We start from the raw sequence: 17,655 nt of genomic DNA, 5'->3' as shown, positions 1-17,655 counted from the left end.
GTATATTACATAAAGCTGCCTACCTAGTTCCTCTACCTCACCTGGTCTTTGGAGGGGTGGGGTGTAGATATACAAATATAAATTTACCACTTGAACGGCATGGTATATCACACATATGATAATTTTTTTGGACCTTTAATCAGAAAATGATATTCGTTCTCAACTAGTTCTCGAAAAAACTTACAAACTTTTAGCTGGCATTGTTATGGTGCCTGAGGAATGCATTGCGAAACGCATTCTATCTTTGACCACCCCCAAACCCCACCCCCAACACACACAAGTAAAGTATTTGTTTGATTAGAACAAGGATGTTGGTTACCTGCACAGGATAAAAACAACTTTCTGTTATGTTAGCAACATGATTAATGGGAAACTGAAAGCTAAGAGAAAACCACATCCGGGCATTTGAATGGGGCCGGATTACAGTTCACCTGACCTGAACTTGACCTTGTCAAAGTTGTTATCACTTAAAGAGTAACAAACAAGACATGTTTTGATGGTCGGTGCTGTGCTGCACGTTTAGATGGGTATCCAGGCAGTAATGATAAAAATACAAAAGAAAAGAAAGTAAGTCCGAATAAAAGTCTAAAACGTATGTCACAGAAATCCTACTTCCCATAAATTAACGTCACCGAGCATTCTGACATAAACACTGACCCCTGAGACTTTATCTTATTATAATAACTCCCTCCATAGTGATAACTTTATTGCGCAACATTTGTACAAGGTACAAAGCATGGCATTTCCCGATACATAATTACAGTTCTATACGGCTAATCTACTTATTAAGTACAAGGGTGCATAATATCTACCAACATACACGTGATTATTATTTCAAACCTTCTTCTGAGTCGAGAAATATTACTTATGGATCAACAATATTTGCTGAAATGGGAACAGTTTCACCACAGAACTAGTTTCATGAAATGTGAAATCTTCAGCACTACACCTCGACACATTTTAGGCGTGTCTTTCTTAAATGTGTTCTAAACGAGGATACACACATTAAGTTTGTCATGACAATTACACAAACATGGGACAGGCCTTAAGAAAATCCGAACCGTCTATTTAACATTTGACAAAGGCTGTACCCTAGGAAATTTTAGCCTTGGGATATACTCAGTATTTCGCATTGTGTCGACGTATTATAGCATGAAAATATGCCATCACCCTTTTTTGTACTTTCTACGGCTGCATTCAATCTAATACGCAGATAACTTCTATTACTACTTTACTAATATCAGAGTTCTTTGTGTAATAGCACAATGCATTGACTCTACCCCAAACCGACCATACGAAACTATTCACGGGGCTTGTACCGCTGTTTTGGTGTTGCTGGTATTGCAATTGCAAACACACACATTACGTAACGTCTGTGTTAAGACGCCCGTTAACTGGGACATTTATCTTGGTAGAAATCTCTTTAATGATAAAGCTAAACATTAGAGAAGGAAGTATTACAGGATCTGACTCCCTGAGGAGTTTGGACGGTACAAAGGGGCGCTGGAACGGGGCCAGGTAGTGGCGTCGGGCGTGGCGTAACCGGTAGAGCGTTCGGCTCGGAATCTATAGGTCCTCACCGTGCCCCCGACGTTGTGCTCTTGGGAAGGCACTTTACACGACCTTCCTCACTTCACCCAGGTGTAAAAATAGGTACCTGGCTTCGGTCGGGAGGTAAAGACTACCTTTACCTTCTGTCTGTACCGTATATGTGGTGCTGTTAATATAAGCTATAAAAATTGAGTGCAGTGCCACATTGTCCTCGTCTGTCCAAATTCAAAATAGAAAAAAAACTAGAGTTCCACGAACACATACCTTTGCCAAATAAACCAGGTTTGTTATGTAACTGCCTCAGAGAATGAAACTCCGACTGTACAAATCCTCTGTTTGTTCAACCTTCACACATGGATGTGAAGCATGGGACTTAACGCAGGACGTCACGAGAATGATAAACGGCTTTAACAGCAGATGCCTACAGGTTATTACAAAGAAACACTTCCGAGACACAGCAACACACCCAGACTTCAACCTGGTGGCAGCCATCCGCCGGAGACGACTCCGGTACCTGGGCCACGTTCTTTGCATGGACCCCTCCAGACTGGTCAGGCGAACCCTGAAGGCCTATGTGTGCGGAGGAGAAAACCCGCCTGAAGGTTCCCTCCTAATGGACTGTGACTTACCTTTCGAATTGGTAGCTAGGCAAGCCAGAAATAGGCAAATGTGGAACGCCAAAGTTAACAAGATAAACTGACTTAATGTATATATTGAAGATATATCTGTAGATATTGTAGCATAGGGCCCACGGCCTAGGAAATGTGAATTATATATATATAGGTTTGTTATGTAGAAAGATGTCTGTAAACATAAAAATTTTATTTCATATGCTATGTTAAGTCACACGAACTCTTATCAACTAGAGTTTGGTGACCTAATACCTCCATGAAAAAGTAAGAACTTGTGTAAATTTAATGCCAATGACTTACAAGGGGCCCAAAATCTAATCATAAGTCTTTGTAGGGAGGGTGGAGAGGTACATGTGTACAGGTTTTTATTGTTGTAATATTTTAACGAAAGAAAAATTGCAAGTTCTTGCCCGAGGACTAATTACAACATAGAACATACAGAATACTAAACATACAGAAAATAAAAGACTTTGGTATAGATAACAATGGTGACAAGTAGAGACAAGTGGCTATTCTAGTAATGATATGTACTAGTACTACTGAGAGCTACAATCTAAGCATATTGGGTTTGACTTCTTTCTGGAAGCAGTGGAAGGTGACCCACTTTTTCTGTAATGAGTGGGTTATGTGATGTTAACAGGGTTATAGTTTTATTTCCGTCAGTAAACGTTTGGAACTTTTGCAGGCCTCTTCGAATAGCTCTTTACTTTCCTGGTCATTAGGGAGGCAGTTTGAAATAAAACGTATTTCGTCTTCCACCGGTTTTGAAATACAATAGGTACAGATTCTTTCACCCAAAAGTACCTTTTTGTACCACCCTTTCTCAATTGCAAGGGGGTGGGCGCTAATTCTAAATTTATGCACAAAGCCCACCATACCACATATTTATCTAGAAATTTTTTAATAATTTTCCATGGAATATTCCTTCTTTAGTTTTTTGTAGCCAGTCTATGAAAAAATGTACATCTACATGTCCCAGCCTCTTTCTTAACAATGTAACGTTACATATATGCTTATTGTCTAACTGTGAATTCATAGAGTTCCATAGAAAAGAGTAACCGATATCGTTTAGACTTTCCCTTACGCCTTGTAACCAGTATTTCTTACAGCTGTCCGTCGGTTTATATTCAATTTGGTGACAGAGTAATAAAGCGTCTACTCACGGTAGGGGATGTGTTGAAAAGTCCGAGTGTTTGAGGCGTAGCCAAAACTTGACTGTACGTATGGATATATATATATAAGTCAATTGGGAACATCCCAAGCTCTGCTCTACTACCTAATGTTACTTGTATTTCTATGTACGCCCAGAATATTTTTTACAAAATCGGTTCTGTGTAATTTCTGCTGGGTAATTGTCATCTGAATTAGCTCTGCCCCAAATCTCACAGCCATATGATATAAAAGGTTTGATACATGTTCTAAATAGTTTGACCTGAGCCTTTGGAGACAGAGTTGAATGCATGAGGGGTTTGAGACTGAAAATGGCCTTTACAAGATTTTTGCGAGGAAAGCTCAATTTCAGACCGCAGCATGTCCGGAACGCGAGATATCAAGCATGCAGGTCCTGTTGCAGTACCTTAGCCAGCCGCTAGGGGGCCCAAACTCGCAGCAATCACTCCCTGCTTTAAGGGCTCCCTAACGCTCAAAAATCACGACCGCAGCATGTCCGGAACGCGAGATATCAAGCATGAAGGTCCTGCTGCAGTACCTTAGCAAGCCGCTAGGAGGCCCATTATCAAACTCGACCTTCGTCTTCCACACCCCTACCCACCCACCAAATATCAGCTGCATCCATCGAAGTCCTCTCGAGTTATGCTGCTCACAAACGGGGAGAACCACACCACCAAACCGAAAACATAACCTTAGCCATTCTGGCAAAGGTAAAAAAACTGCGCCAGGTAGCGAGCACGTGACCGGTAGGTAGTTACTAAGTAGTTACTGAATGCGAGGCTTAATCAAACAACAAGGGAAGGGCTTGTAAAGGTGAAAGGGAACTGATAAAAAAATTACCTCACACGTTGGTGTTTGCATATACCCTAGCGAAAGGAGACATATAATAGGGTGCTCATAACAAGAGTTTGAAACTTAAGATGTGAGCTTTAATAATGAAAACAGAGAGAATATGGTTCATGATGGTAAGAGATTCATTAGTCACGTATGTACACTGTCAATAGAATTTTCATCAAGCAATGACTACTTTTTAAAGGTTAACACACGTACCAAATTTTCGATGGCTATCAGTCTATCTTGTTCACGGAGTGACCTGAGTTGTGAGAACTAGGTGGCGACTTGCGTGGAGAGAGAATGTGACATTCAAAAAATACTCTTGAAAGCGACCGGATATGACTTTGGTTGAGACGTTTTATACAACATGCGATGTTTTCTTCAGTGCCTGGTATAGCCATTATTTGGCGTATCTTAATCTTTTTCTTCTTTCTTATTAATACCTTATACTGATACTTATCTTTATACCATCACCGACTACAAAAGTGCCTAGAGAAAGTAGAAATTGGAGGTGAAAAAGTAAAACAAGGAAGGAAGGAAGGTTGGAAGGAACAAGGAGGTTAAAGAAAGATCTTTAACCTCCTTGGAAGGAAGGAAGGAAGGAAGGAAGGAAGAAGGGGAGGTGGGTCGAAGAAAGGCATTCGAACTCTTGAACGTAGTTCAGAGTCCGTGTCGATTTTAATTACGTAACGCCCTTGTCAACTCGTGCTCTGTCAAAGACAACCACCTGTTACACAACCTGCGCTGTACCCACAGTCCCTCCCATAGAGTATATTGTCCCTCCCCACCTCCACAAACATTACTGATCACGCCTATAAACCTCGAGAAGAGGTAGACAAACACTTATGTAATATGTCAACAGATAGGGTCGTTTCAACAAGCACTGGTCTTTCTCTTTTGTAACGGTGCCCTATCGTTTTGATATAGGTTGGAACTTTGTAGTGTTGCACCTGAGATTGTGTGCTATATCAACCTTTTCGGGTGAAAATCATCCATGCAGACATGCCACGCTAAATTACAAAAATGTAATTTCTGTACTAGCCTACCCGGTCTAACTTTAGTTTCCACTTCTATTGAAGATCCCGTCGTATTTAGTGACCGCATAAAAGTTCCATCAGGGTAGAAAAAGTTCTTGAATTCTCTCAGAATGAATAAAGAGCCCCCCCCTCGCCCTTACCCACAAAAAACAATCTCTCCACACACACAAGATGTTAAGTGTATGCAATGTATCGAGGAGGTTTTGTCCTTTAGTATATTGAGCTTGTGTCCATCTCTGATGCCGTTTACAGAATGATGCCTCTTTCATAGGAGCTGTCTGTTTGAACCACTCATCCCGGGAACCATTCACATCCTTTTTTCGATATGTGTAACGTCTTGAGGGTGCTCGAGGCTTGGCTCTCCACAAAACAGAGCTTCAATTTAACGCCCTATCCGAGGGAAGGCCCTAACCGAATCTTAGTAATCGTTTTTCAACTGAGAAACACGTTACCACATTCATATGTACAGTCAAACCTGCCAGAGCCACCACCTCTTCTTAGCGACCACCTGGCCATTTCGACCGCTTTTTCTCGGTCCCGATTTATTTTCCCATTGACGTAAGCATTAGGCGACCTTTTCTCAACGACCACCTGGCCAACGCGACCGCGACCGGCCCGAATTGGGACCCATAACGACCGCATCATTTTCAAAATTGAGGTTTTCATCGATTTTTGATGATAACTAGCGCGATTTTGTGCCGAAATCGGCAAGTTTGCGTCGGATTTTGGGTTAAATTTACAGTTTACAGTGTGCGTGTTGTATTTGACATTAAAGACCTCGTTTCTTTGCGTGCGTGCAGTGTGCTTGCTATTTGCCATTAAACACAACGGAAACCATTTATACTTTGCATCGGTCATGTTTTGAGTCGATACTCTTTTCAGCGACCACCTGTCCAAATCGACCGTTTTTTTCCGGTCCCCCAGGTGGTCGTCTTGGGCAGGTTTGACTGTACTTCCAACTCTTGTACCTGTGATACTATTCTCTTCAAGCAGAGGCTGGTGGAAAAACCTCGTATTTTTATCGACCGACCTTTCCACCATTTCTTTCACTTTTTTTGGGAAAGGTCTGTCCATAAAAAAAGATGAAAGGAAAAGGTCACGATTATTTTCACCAACCATCTTCTTGGAGAGTATGAGACTGTTATTATCTCCATGAAAAATTGAGATATAGTTTTGGGTGTGTCTGTCTGTCTGTCTGTGTGTGCGTGTGTGTGTACGTTTGTGTTTCCAGGTATTTGTGGTCAGCATAACCCTAATTTGCATAATGTAAAAGTGCTATAATTCTTCTAAATTGTAAATGATTGCACAGTCGATTAATCAACATTGTGACTAGTGTACAGTAAGTTATCTAAATGTGTACATAACCAAGCATATATTATGTAGATGTGGAAATCGTTTACATAATCAGACTATTTCATGGAGATATGAGGTCTCCGAACTCTTGTTTTGGCTTGTAAACATCTCTGATAAGTGTATTCTACCTACACCAAGGTGACCGTTGCATGCGTCCTTGAAATTCACACCTGTCCAGCTTCTGGGACTGTGTGTTCAGGTGTTCTCTTGACCTCAATATGTCCTTTCTCTAATTTCGGTACGACAGATTTTCCCGCCATGATTTATCGCCATTGACCGGTACTTGAGTGTAACTGTTTGCCCGGTCAGTCTGGGACGCAGGTGTGTCGGGGGAGGCGGGGCGGTATGTGACTTCTCCCGGTACGACACCGGTACGTTAGAAAGTTGTAAAGGGGGGGGGGGCAAAATGTAATCATTTACAGCTCATCAAGACAATCCTCCATCCAGGTGTTCCATCACACACATGCGCGCACACACATACACACACAGAGAGAGACACACAGACACACGCACACTCTCTATCTCTCTCTCTCTGTCAGTTTTTAGTATTAGCGTGAGGTAACTTGAGGAAAGGCTAGTAGACTCAAGCAAAGAATGTATATTTTGTGCTTTTGGTCGATAAAAGGTAAACTTTAACTTACTGAAAAATTTTATGATAAGAAAATGAAACGTTTTGGAACAAGTACGGTATCAGGCATTCAAAAGTCATAAATGACATCACTGTGTGAAGTTAGAGAGATGCAACAATATTCTCAATAGAATACGGAATCAACTATTCAGAGTAATACATTTAGAACGAAAAGGGAACCACATAATGAGCGTAAGATTTGTGGTCTTAGCGTTGTGCACATATATCGGAAACGATACCACATATATAGATTAGAAGGGTTGTAAATATAAAGATAGGGAGTGTTTCCAGTCTTTTCTGGTACCGTATGTCCACGTAATAAGTGCTGTGCACATATAGGAGGAGTTACGGTAAACAGAACGCCCTTCTGGCCATTGCGTGTGAGGATTTGATGCTGATAACGTTATTGGGAAACTCTGTGTCGTGACGTCCGTATCTTATCTCTACAGATAACGTGTTATCAGCAGTGGTAGGGGAACAAGGGACGGAGTGTTTACATTATGTGAAGAGGATTGGAATGAAACGTTTTGTTCGGTGATAGGCTTCCGATTCAAGATAACACGACTGGCTCAAAGATAAAGATACAACGCTGGTCTAAACTAAGAAGAAAATCAGAAAATGAGAAGAACTTTCCCCTCCCTCAAGAAGGGATGGTAGTTCCCAGACATGTTTCTGCTTGTCATAGTGTATCTAAGGTTTTTACCTCCATGAAATATTCATTGGGGGTAATGTTTTACCCTGCGTTTGTTAGTCTGTCTGTGTCTGTCTGTCTGTGTGTGTCTGTCTCTCTGTGTGTGTGTGTGTGTGTGTGCGTGTGTGTGTGTGTGTGTGTGTGTGTGTGTGTGTGTGTGTGTGTGTATGTGTGTGCGTGTGTGTGTACATGTGAACAAGATATCTCAAGGACGGCTGGGTGTATTGTTTTAATACTTGTTGTATAGGTGGGGTGTGATGAAAGCTTGAAATGGTTCGATTTGGCCCCCCTGGCGGCTTTCCTTGGTACTGCAGTGCAGCTTCCGATTCTGCTATCTCACGTTCTGAAAAAAAAAACTATAGATCTTTGGTTGTTAGATAGCTCTTGTGCTTAGCGGCTAGCTTTGGGATAGCAGGGGCATTTTTGTCGAATACTTCTGAAGAGGATTACTAAAGAAGGGAACAACGGATTGGCATGATTTTTGGTATGTAGGTTCCTTAGACAAAATCTGCAAAAACTCTAAATATTTCACGGAGGTATGAGGTCGCGGAACTCTTTGCATCATATCAAGTAGTACTAGATACACGCATTTCAGATGTACTCTGGTCATTTTAACTAAACCCTTTCGAACTGACACCGAAAAGTGCTTTTCTGTTGAGCCTTTGCCAAATTGTGTTGTCGCAAAGCAAAGAAGAAGAAGAGAAAGTGCTACGTGCAGTGTTTACGACAAACACCCGTTTTACGACGGTCTATTTGCAGGTGCCATCCGATGATAAATGATGTCATGGTACGGCCTGGTACCAGAACACAGAACGACAGTCACGGGGTTTTAACCAGAATGCGTCAACAAACAAAGAAACAAATCAAGAGAAAGACTGAGGTCACGACAATTAACAACATCTTAACAGTCCGTTAGACAACAATGAAATGTAACAGAATTTAGGTTTGTCCCAGTATGTACTAACTTGCTCCATTGTAACAAAACTATAACTTTAATGGTACCTTGTACCAGTACACAGAACTACAGTCACGGGGTTTTAACTATAATGCGTCAACAAACAAAGAAACAAATCAAGAGAAAGACTGAGGTCGCGACAATTAACAACATCTTAACAGTCCGTTGGGCATCAATAAAATGTAACAGAATTTAGGTTTGTCCCAATATGTACTAACTTGCTCCATTGTAGCAAAAATATAACTTTAAATAAACACAGAACTGCAGTCACAGGCTTTGAACTAGACTGAGTTACCAAACAAAGGAACAAATCTTTCAGTACGCGTTTCTTTGACTTTGCAACAATTAACAGTTCTGAAGACAGTTATTATATGAAATCTAGGTTTGTTCCAAACGCATGTAATCACCCGCACCATTGTTGCAAAATCATTACTTTATATAGACTGAGTTAGATTAGCCAAACTACATGTGAAACAGAGAAACTAGAAAAAGGGGCGTTGTCTCGTTGGCCCTTGTACGTTTGAATGTTTCAACAATTCTTGACTTTTACCAGCTATAATTTGTCATTCATGTAAATGTAACAAGCAACTCGACAGGTTAACGCGGCGTTTGAGAGTATAATTTGCAGCACTGGTGGTTTACATTGGCAAGATTTCAAGCAGAGCATAGCGAACGACTCCATCCCAAGGAAGCATTTAATCATGACAAGGATGTTTTTCTCCCATCCTTGTGTGAATTCCAGTATAATGATTAGCGAAGGTGTACGCACTCTTTCCTAATAAGCTATACAAAGACAGGCGCTAACCCGAGGTACAAAACATCCTAGTCATTTGACGTAGCTGTTGTGGCGGCAGCTAACAACAATGCCTCTCTTCTATGCGTCAGGCGTTGGACATGGTCCAAGTTTGGACATGGTCCAAGTTTGGACATGGTCCAAGTTTGGACATGGTCCAAGTTTGGACCCACTAGAAGTTCTAGGGTAGAAACAATGGTAGCGCTTGAATCGTGCATCCAAAACTTATCGATTTCAAAATCTTAATGCGCTATTTTTGGACCCATTTGCAGATCAAACCTACTTCAGAACATTTTTATATTATGTAACTTTTATTACCTCCATGAAATGTCATGGAGGTTATATTTTACCCCGCGTTTGTCTGTCTGTGTGTCTGTCTGTGTGTAAACAAGATAACTCAAGAACGGCTGGGTGGATTGGTTTGATACTTGGTGTGTTTGTAGGGTGTGATGAAAGCTGGAAATGATTAGATTTTGGGTCCCCTAGCGGCTCCCCTTGGTACTGCAGCGCAACTTCCGGTTTTGCTATCTTGGTGTTCTGAACATGCTATGGTCACGATTTTTGAGTATTAGAAAGCTCTTGTGCTCAGGAAGAAGTGACATAAGTTTGGGCCCCCTAGCGTTTAGTTTTGGGATAGCAGGGGCATTTTTGTCAAAAACTTCTGACAAGGATAACTCAAGAAGGGAACAACTGATTTTCATGATTTTTGGAATGTAGGTACCTTGGACAATGTTGTACAAGATGATATGCTAATTATGCAAAGTAGGAGCAGATTTGCATAATTAATGACAACATTCAATCATAGCAGTTTTTTCTATGTATCTCTTGTCTTTGACGTGATATGGTCTTGACATTTGAGTGGTAGATAGCTTTCAGTGTCATGACAAAGTGGAGCAAATTTCAGCCCCCTAACATTTAATTTAGGAACTGCAGGGGCGTTTTTGTCAAGACATTCCAAAGAGGATAACTGCAGAAAGGATTGACGGATTTGCATCATATTAGGCATGCGGGTACCTTAGGCAAAGATGTTCATAATGATATACATGTTATGCAAATGAGGACTTAATTTGCATAATTAATGAGGAAATTGTATAATTCCATTGTTTTCAATAACTGGACTTCAATAAATGTAACACATGTTAATTATGATAGGTGGAATATAAGCAGATACTAAATATGGTAATGAGGAACTTATTTGCATAATTTATGTAAAAATTGCAAAACCGCTTTATGATTAATAATGGGAATTTTATAATTGTGACATGTGTACGTTTGTCAATGATGAACAACACCATGCATAAATTATGTTAATGTCTTAGTCATTTGCATGAAATTTACAAAAGCTCTAAATTTTCATGGAGGTATGAGGTCGCCGAACTCTAGTTAGCAATGCAACATACACGGTACAAACAGAAGGTAAAGGTAGTCTTTTACCTCCCCACCCGAAGTCAGGTACCCATTTTTAGACCTGGGTGAAGTGAGGAAGGTCGTGTTAAGTGCCTTTCCCAAGGGCACAACGTCGGGGGCACGGCGGGGATCGAACTCAGGACCTATAGATTCCGAGCCGAACGCTCTACCAGTTACGCCACATCCGACGCCACAAGATGGTTGAAAGTGTCGGTGGTCTTTTCAAATAAAAACACTTTAACAAGTCACGCCTACGAATTGTCTTATCTCCGATAAATTTTACATTTGTAAGAACTGCAAAGGTTGCCCCACCCACCCAGGTACTTGACGCTTGTTGACAGACAAATATTTACAAGACAACAAGCAGTGAAGGGACCTGAACTGGGTAAATGTAGTCAGGGTGGTTTAAACTATTCACAATAATCAGGACTGGTTGCGCTAGAAATCCAAATAACAAAGGCGAGCGTCTAAATGTAAGGCAACATTTTGTAAACCTCTTGCTTAACCTTTGTTTGATCCAACCAACATTTATATCATGTTTTTTTTTTGTATATTGCTACAGTGATTTGTTTTAAAAAAGTAAAGAATGGCATTGAAGATGAGGAAAAGACTAGAGCAGACTTTAAACTTTCACAGCCAATATAAATCAAATCAAAATCACAGACAATATAACGTAAATGTGAAATATTGGGGTATGCAAGGCTCGACCGGGCCAAAAATACCCCGGGAGCCGCAAGGTGTCCCACGGGGCCACGTAGGGGGCATGCCAGAAAGTGCCCCAAAACAGCTCGTGAACAGCCCGGCAGGGACCAAAGCCTTAAGGTGCGCTCCCACCGCACTTGTGTCAAGCTTGCGTCACTGCGCGGTTCGTTATTTTCCCCGATTTTTTAAAAATAATTTAGATATTGCGTAATACGTATAAGTATGACTTAGAAGACTATAAAATACACAAAAAGAAAGAAAATCCGTTCTGTATCTCTGAAATTCGTTGCCATGACCTGCTGCAGGCCGGACAATAGCCTGTCACAAGGCAGCATTGTGGTAGAATTGCGTCCCCAGGCGGAATTGTGGGGAATTTCACCACCCTTCTCAGATCGCACTGCGGCTTCGGGTGGTGGAGAAGCCCTCTCGCTGACAAAAATCACAGGCAATAGAAGGAATTATGACCCATTTGTCACCGGGAGAGGTGTCAGGCTCTCAGCAATGTTCCGTAACTCTAACACGTAACTGTCTGTTTTTCCACAGATACTTGGCCACCACCCAGATGCAACCGACGGACGCTAGGAAAGCATTCCCATGTTTTGACGAGCCGGCGTTCAAGGCTAACTTCACCACCACGATCCAACATAAGTCAGGACTGAGCGCTCTCAGCAACATGCCAATCGACAGGTACGTGAAGACCAAACACATTTTATTTCAAACTGCCCCTTCTATGATCAAGAGAGAAAAGAGCTCTTAAAAGAAGCCACCAAATTCTATCCTAACATCTCCACGTCTACAGACAAAAAGAAAACTACTGTCCTTTTAACGTCGCAAAACCCACACATTACAGAAAAAGTGGGATGTTTCGTCTTCCATTGTCTCAGAAAAAGAAGTCAAACCCAATAAGTTACATCTTTCACTTAAGTTAGACTAGAGCAGTCGCTTACTATACTGTTATTTGTATTTGTATATTACCATTATTTGTATGTCATTTTTGTCATTTGCAATAAGCCCCCGGGCAAGAATTTGCAATAAAACTTGTAAATTAACTCAATTTGGTAGATACTACAGTTAGACAATGACTGGCTAAGCAAAGCATATTAAAGTGCACTGAAACGAGGCTTTAGAAAAGAAGTACAGTAAAAGCCAGTTAATTGCACAACGGATTAACGCACACTTCTGTTAACAGAACGGAATCCCAAAATTTTTTAATCCCAAACCAGTGCGTTCCAGCTAGATAACTTCGCATTATTGCACCACCTGGATAATTGCTCAAAATTCACTGTCAAATAGGCCGTGCAATTAAGCGGCTTCTACTTATAATTTCAATCTTAAATGTCAAAAAGTCACAATGGCCTTTTTTAAAGCAATTCAAAGAAAACGAGGTATCAACCAGCTCAACCAGCTCGATCTATGAAAGAAACCTCACCTTTGACCTTCTGTATACATCTGCGGGACCCAATATTAACTCAAATCAGACCTTACGTCAACTTAACTACTGAACTGAACAGATTTTGATCAAGCAATAACAAAAAAGAGTTCAGATTGAGTCAACGTTTACAAGGAAAAGAATGATTTAAAAGGATTTTAGGTGGCACTAGTCGTTTCTATGACCCTCCTGAGTAACCCAACTTTGACGTCTGCACGTACGGCTCCAAATCTGACCAGCTTTAAGAAACTCTTGAAGTAAAAGTTATTGACCAAAACGAACGGACACGGACTATGAACACTGAGCCATCTGCACCACTATATGTTTTGTACAATGTATGTGTAGTGATATAGGTTGATGAATCTAATAGTACTCAATGTAAATCTGTATCTGTATTATATTTTATATGACCCTGACCTCCCTCATGACCTCAATGAAAAGCGGCCTGCTGGCCGATTTGAGCTTCTCATGAATAAACAAAGGTTCAAACAAACAAAGCACATTTCTCAGGAAATACAGGTAGCTACAGACATACCAAGATCCGGATGTTCAATACCATGGTAAAACCTGTTCTACTGTATGGTGCTGAGACATGGAGAACAACAGCTGGCATAACAAAGAAAGTACAAACATTCATCAACACCTGCTTACGGAAGATATTGAAAATCTACTGGCCAAATACCATCCGTAATGAAGAACTATGGCAACGCACCGGACAGGTACCAGTAGGGGTAGAAATACTACGTAAGCGGTGGACCTGGGTGGGTCACACCCTGCGCAAGCCAGCCTCAAGCACAGTGAGGGAAGCCTTCACATGGAACCCCACAGGAAAGCGCAAGAGGGGAAGACCTAGAAACACCTGGAGGCGAAGCCTGGAGGCGGACATGAGGGAGTCTGGCTACACATGGGGACAGCTGGAAGAAATAGCCCAGGACCGCCAGAGGTGGAAGCAGCTAGTTCGTGGCCTATGCCCAAGGATGGGCAGTAGGCCCAAGTAAGTAAGTAAGTAAGTACAGACATTAGCGTGTAAATCATTGTTTACCTCTCGATGATTGATACTTATCAACTAATCTATCAATAATTCCTAGGAACATAACCAACACACCTGAAGCTGGCTGGACAACTGCGCATTTCCAGCCTACAGTGCGCATGCCCACATACCTCCTGGCCTTTATCGTCTGCGACTTCGGCTACATCGAGTTGACAACAGCCAATGGCGTCACGGTACGTAAACCGCGGGAAATAAGAAGATAAGAAATGTTATAGAAGAACTTTATACAGAAGAACTTTATTGCACGACAATTGTACATGATGAAATACTATCACACAAAGTACAGAATAGGGGTATAGGATAAAGCTTAATGACCTAATTAACATAACAGTAAGGGCTAACATTATTCTTTGATATAGTATTGCAATGGAGTGGGCTAATCATTGGTATCGGTATTCTTTCTAATAACAAAGCAGTCTTTGATATATTTGCCTATTTTTGCATTATGGGAGTTCTGACATCTAAAGATATATACAAATCCGTTTGTAGCATCGAGTCTCTTGAATTCTGTTGTACTTGATTCGAGAAATATAAATATTTCATTACGTAAATTAGCGTATCTAGAACATTCCATTATAAAGTGAAATTCATCTTATATTATGATTTGGGCAGAATGGACATAACCTTTGCTCAGAGGCTATGGTATCTATAAGATAGAGATTCTCCAAGCCTTGCAGCAAGACAACTTTGTTCTGTACTGTAGTATTGTGGCTTTGTTGCTGCATGGCTGTCATTTCAATATTTGTGAATAGCTTCCATACGTTGCTCAAGTAACAAGCCATCACTCGTCGATTCGTGACCTAAGGCCTCCGCAAGTAAATTTTATGAATGCCATGCTCGTCAGACTGCGAAAAGTGTAAGGCAGGGTGATAAAAACAAGATGGTTAAGAACAAAACATGATATCACAGCCAACATATCATTCATTCCTGTATTCAAGAAGTGAACTGGTGTAGTAAATGTTAAACTAGTGTGACTAGTATCACTCACTAAGTTAGTAACTACACCGTAGCTAGATGTGCCTCAATAGTGTTGCTTCTACAAGTACAATGATAAGGTACAACACAACCTATATTTTCCCGTCATGTTGTCACCATCTCCAAAGAAGAAACTTTTTTTTCTGAAATCAGGCGAAAATTAATGAGCTCGATGATGTCGTCCATAAAATTTACTTGCTGTTGTCTAACTTGACGTTGCTCTGGTATATGTTCTTATCGCCACTTTTGCGTTACTGAATACTGGCATAGTACTAGTCTTCACCAGTTTTGTCGTTACTCTTGAGATTTCATCACTACTTTTCTGCTATCTCACCCCGGTAGCTGCGAGTGTGGGGGCGGAAAGAGGCCATCGACAGCGGCGCGGCGGCCTACGCGCTGGACATCGGGAACAGATCCCTTACCTACCTGGAGGATTATTATGACGTCACATACCCACTTCCCAAATCTGGCAAGTTTTATAGACTCTTATTGTCCAAGTTTTACCTCTTAAGTTCTACTTAATATGTAATCTTCAAGCAGATCCTACGGTAGCATAAGAAAAAGATAGTATCAAAAGCTGGTAGAGGAGTAAAGCTGGCTTAGGAGTTTGTTTCACTACAAGGCAAATGGACACCTTTTGGCTGACTACACTCCTTGATCAGTTTGGTACTATCTCATTTATGCCATTGTAGGATCTTCTTGGAGATTATACTTATGATCTGGTAATCTCAACCAGCTCAATAAAGGTAAATATCTCAAGATTGTTACCTATCATAGTTAAGGGTTCATAATTAACATACTTGGCATTCTTTTTTCTGCCACCGTCTTAGTGATATTTGACGTAAAGTCTGATAGATTTTCCCAGACCAACAGTGTCAGAACCAGAGATCGAATCTTAATTGTTGAAGTGCGATCCATACTAAGGTTTCTTACCCACAGTAAAGAAAAGAAAACTGGAGTCGTACGGCCACGTATAACAATAAACAGTACTAGCCAGGGGAAAGAATTCAAGAGAGATAACGTTAACGTTACTTGACGGAAAATATGGGAGTATAGTGTCAGAGAATGCACTGGCATGACACTATGTGAAAACTGACAAAAACAGTCAATCGAGAAGTGAGGAGAAAAACGCCCATTACACTGTCAATGGTGCCCTGACGGACAAGCCTAATCAAGAGAGATAACCAGTAGAGGGGCCAGTTGTTAACGGGTATTCTGTGTGTCCATGACGCAGACATGGTTGCAGTACCAGATTTCTCCGCCGGCGCCATGGAAAACTGGGGTTTGATCATCTACCGCGAGACGGCGCTGCTGTACGACCCTACCACGGATGCCCAGTCCAACAAGAAGCGGGTTGCCACCGTCGTTGTGCACGAACTCGCTCATCAGGTGCGTTCTTTCTTCACAGTTTCTTTGCCGTCGACATGCATCAAAACATGGAAGACCTACATGGATTGTATTGACATTTGGTATGTGGGTAGGTCTTAACGAGACCTGGAAAGATTTTGGGCCGCCTAGCGTCTTTTTCCGGTGTGACCCCGGGGGCTAGATCACTAGCGTTTTCACCCCCCTTTAGCGTTTTCGTCCCCCCCCCCCCCCAAGAGCAGCTGGTTACTACATATTACAGGTGCGCTACCTGGTACTATACTGCACCTGGGGAGTAACGTATATGGTGTGTTACCTGGTACCTATATGGCACCTTATTACCGTACCGTAAGATGTCATACCTCGAAAGTCGATACTATATTGTTCGGTGCAAACATGACATTGAAATGAAAAAGACAATTTTTGCAGCTGAGGTGGCATAAAAACAGTGCTACTGCGAACGTATAAATCAACACAGTCTATGGTACGGAATACGTCAGCTATATGTTTTCAATTTGTCACAGTGTTTTCTTTCTTGTGCTGGAAACATTTCCAAAGCACTAACAAAAACACACGTGAATAATAGTTTCTCATTATAAACACTATCTACGCGCAAGTTGATATAGCTGTTGCTAAATGCTACACAAGCACTGGTAAAGTACCAGTCATGTTGGAGGTGAAGATATCCCTTGGCCAGGTGCATATACCAAAATGTGCGTTATTCTAATTGATACCTAATATTTGCATGATTCATAAAGACATTACATAGTTCTTTTGTGGTCACTTCATGGTAGAGAGTTCATATTGGAGATATCTAGGTTGCTTGAGGACAGGTGAATACAATGAAATACATCTTATGTCAAGACTCAGGTATATGCAATAATAGGAATACAAGGGACCCAACCCTCCTTGTCTGACACAAGTTCAACTATCTTATTGTAATTACGTTAATATTGATACTATGAATGGAGTTATGTATCAAACTCGTGTACTTATATCATTCTGAAACTGCATTTTGTGATTTATACCAATCAACTTCTAAAATGTCATGTAAACCCGTTTTTTTGGGGGGGGGGGGGCGA

The 17,655-nt window shown here is 41.2% G+C and overlaps 1 protein-coding gene across 1 annotated transcript in view; it reads left to right on the top strand.

The window, feature by feature from the left end:
- LOC118410873 (aminopeptidase N-like) overlaps nucleotides 1-17,655 on the top strand; it is a gene marked incomplete in the record, with an annotated part of 44,385 nt that overhangs the window by 10,630 nt on the left and 16,100 nt on the right. The window contains 4 exon segments of the mRNA XM_035812744.1: nucleotides 12,297-12,440; nucleotides 14,271-14,406; nucleotides 15,551-15,677; nucleotides 16,443-16,597. Of these exon segments, the coding sequence (XP_035668637.1) occupies nucleotides 12,297-12,440; nucleotides 14,271-14,406; nucleotides 15,551-15,677; nucleotides 16,443-16,597 (562 nt within the window).

The sequence above is a fragment of the Branchiostoma floridae genome, chromosome 3 (assembly GCF_000003815.2).
Source record: "Branchiostoma floridae strain S238N-H82 chromosome 3, Bfl_VNyyK, whole genome shotgun sequence".
Lineage (NCBI taxonomy): Eukaryota > Metazoa > Chordata > Leptocardii > Amphioxiformes > Branchiostomatidae > Branchiostoma > Branchiostoma floridae.
The sequence above is the reverse complement of the archived record's forward strand: the minus strand, read 5'-3'. Positions and strand labels throughout refer to the sequence as shown.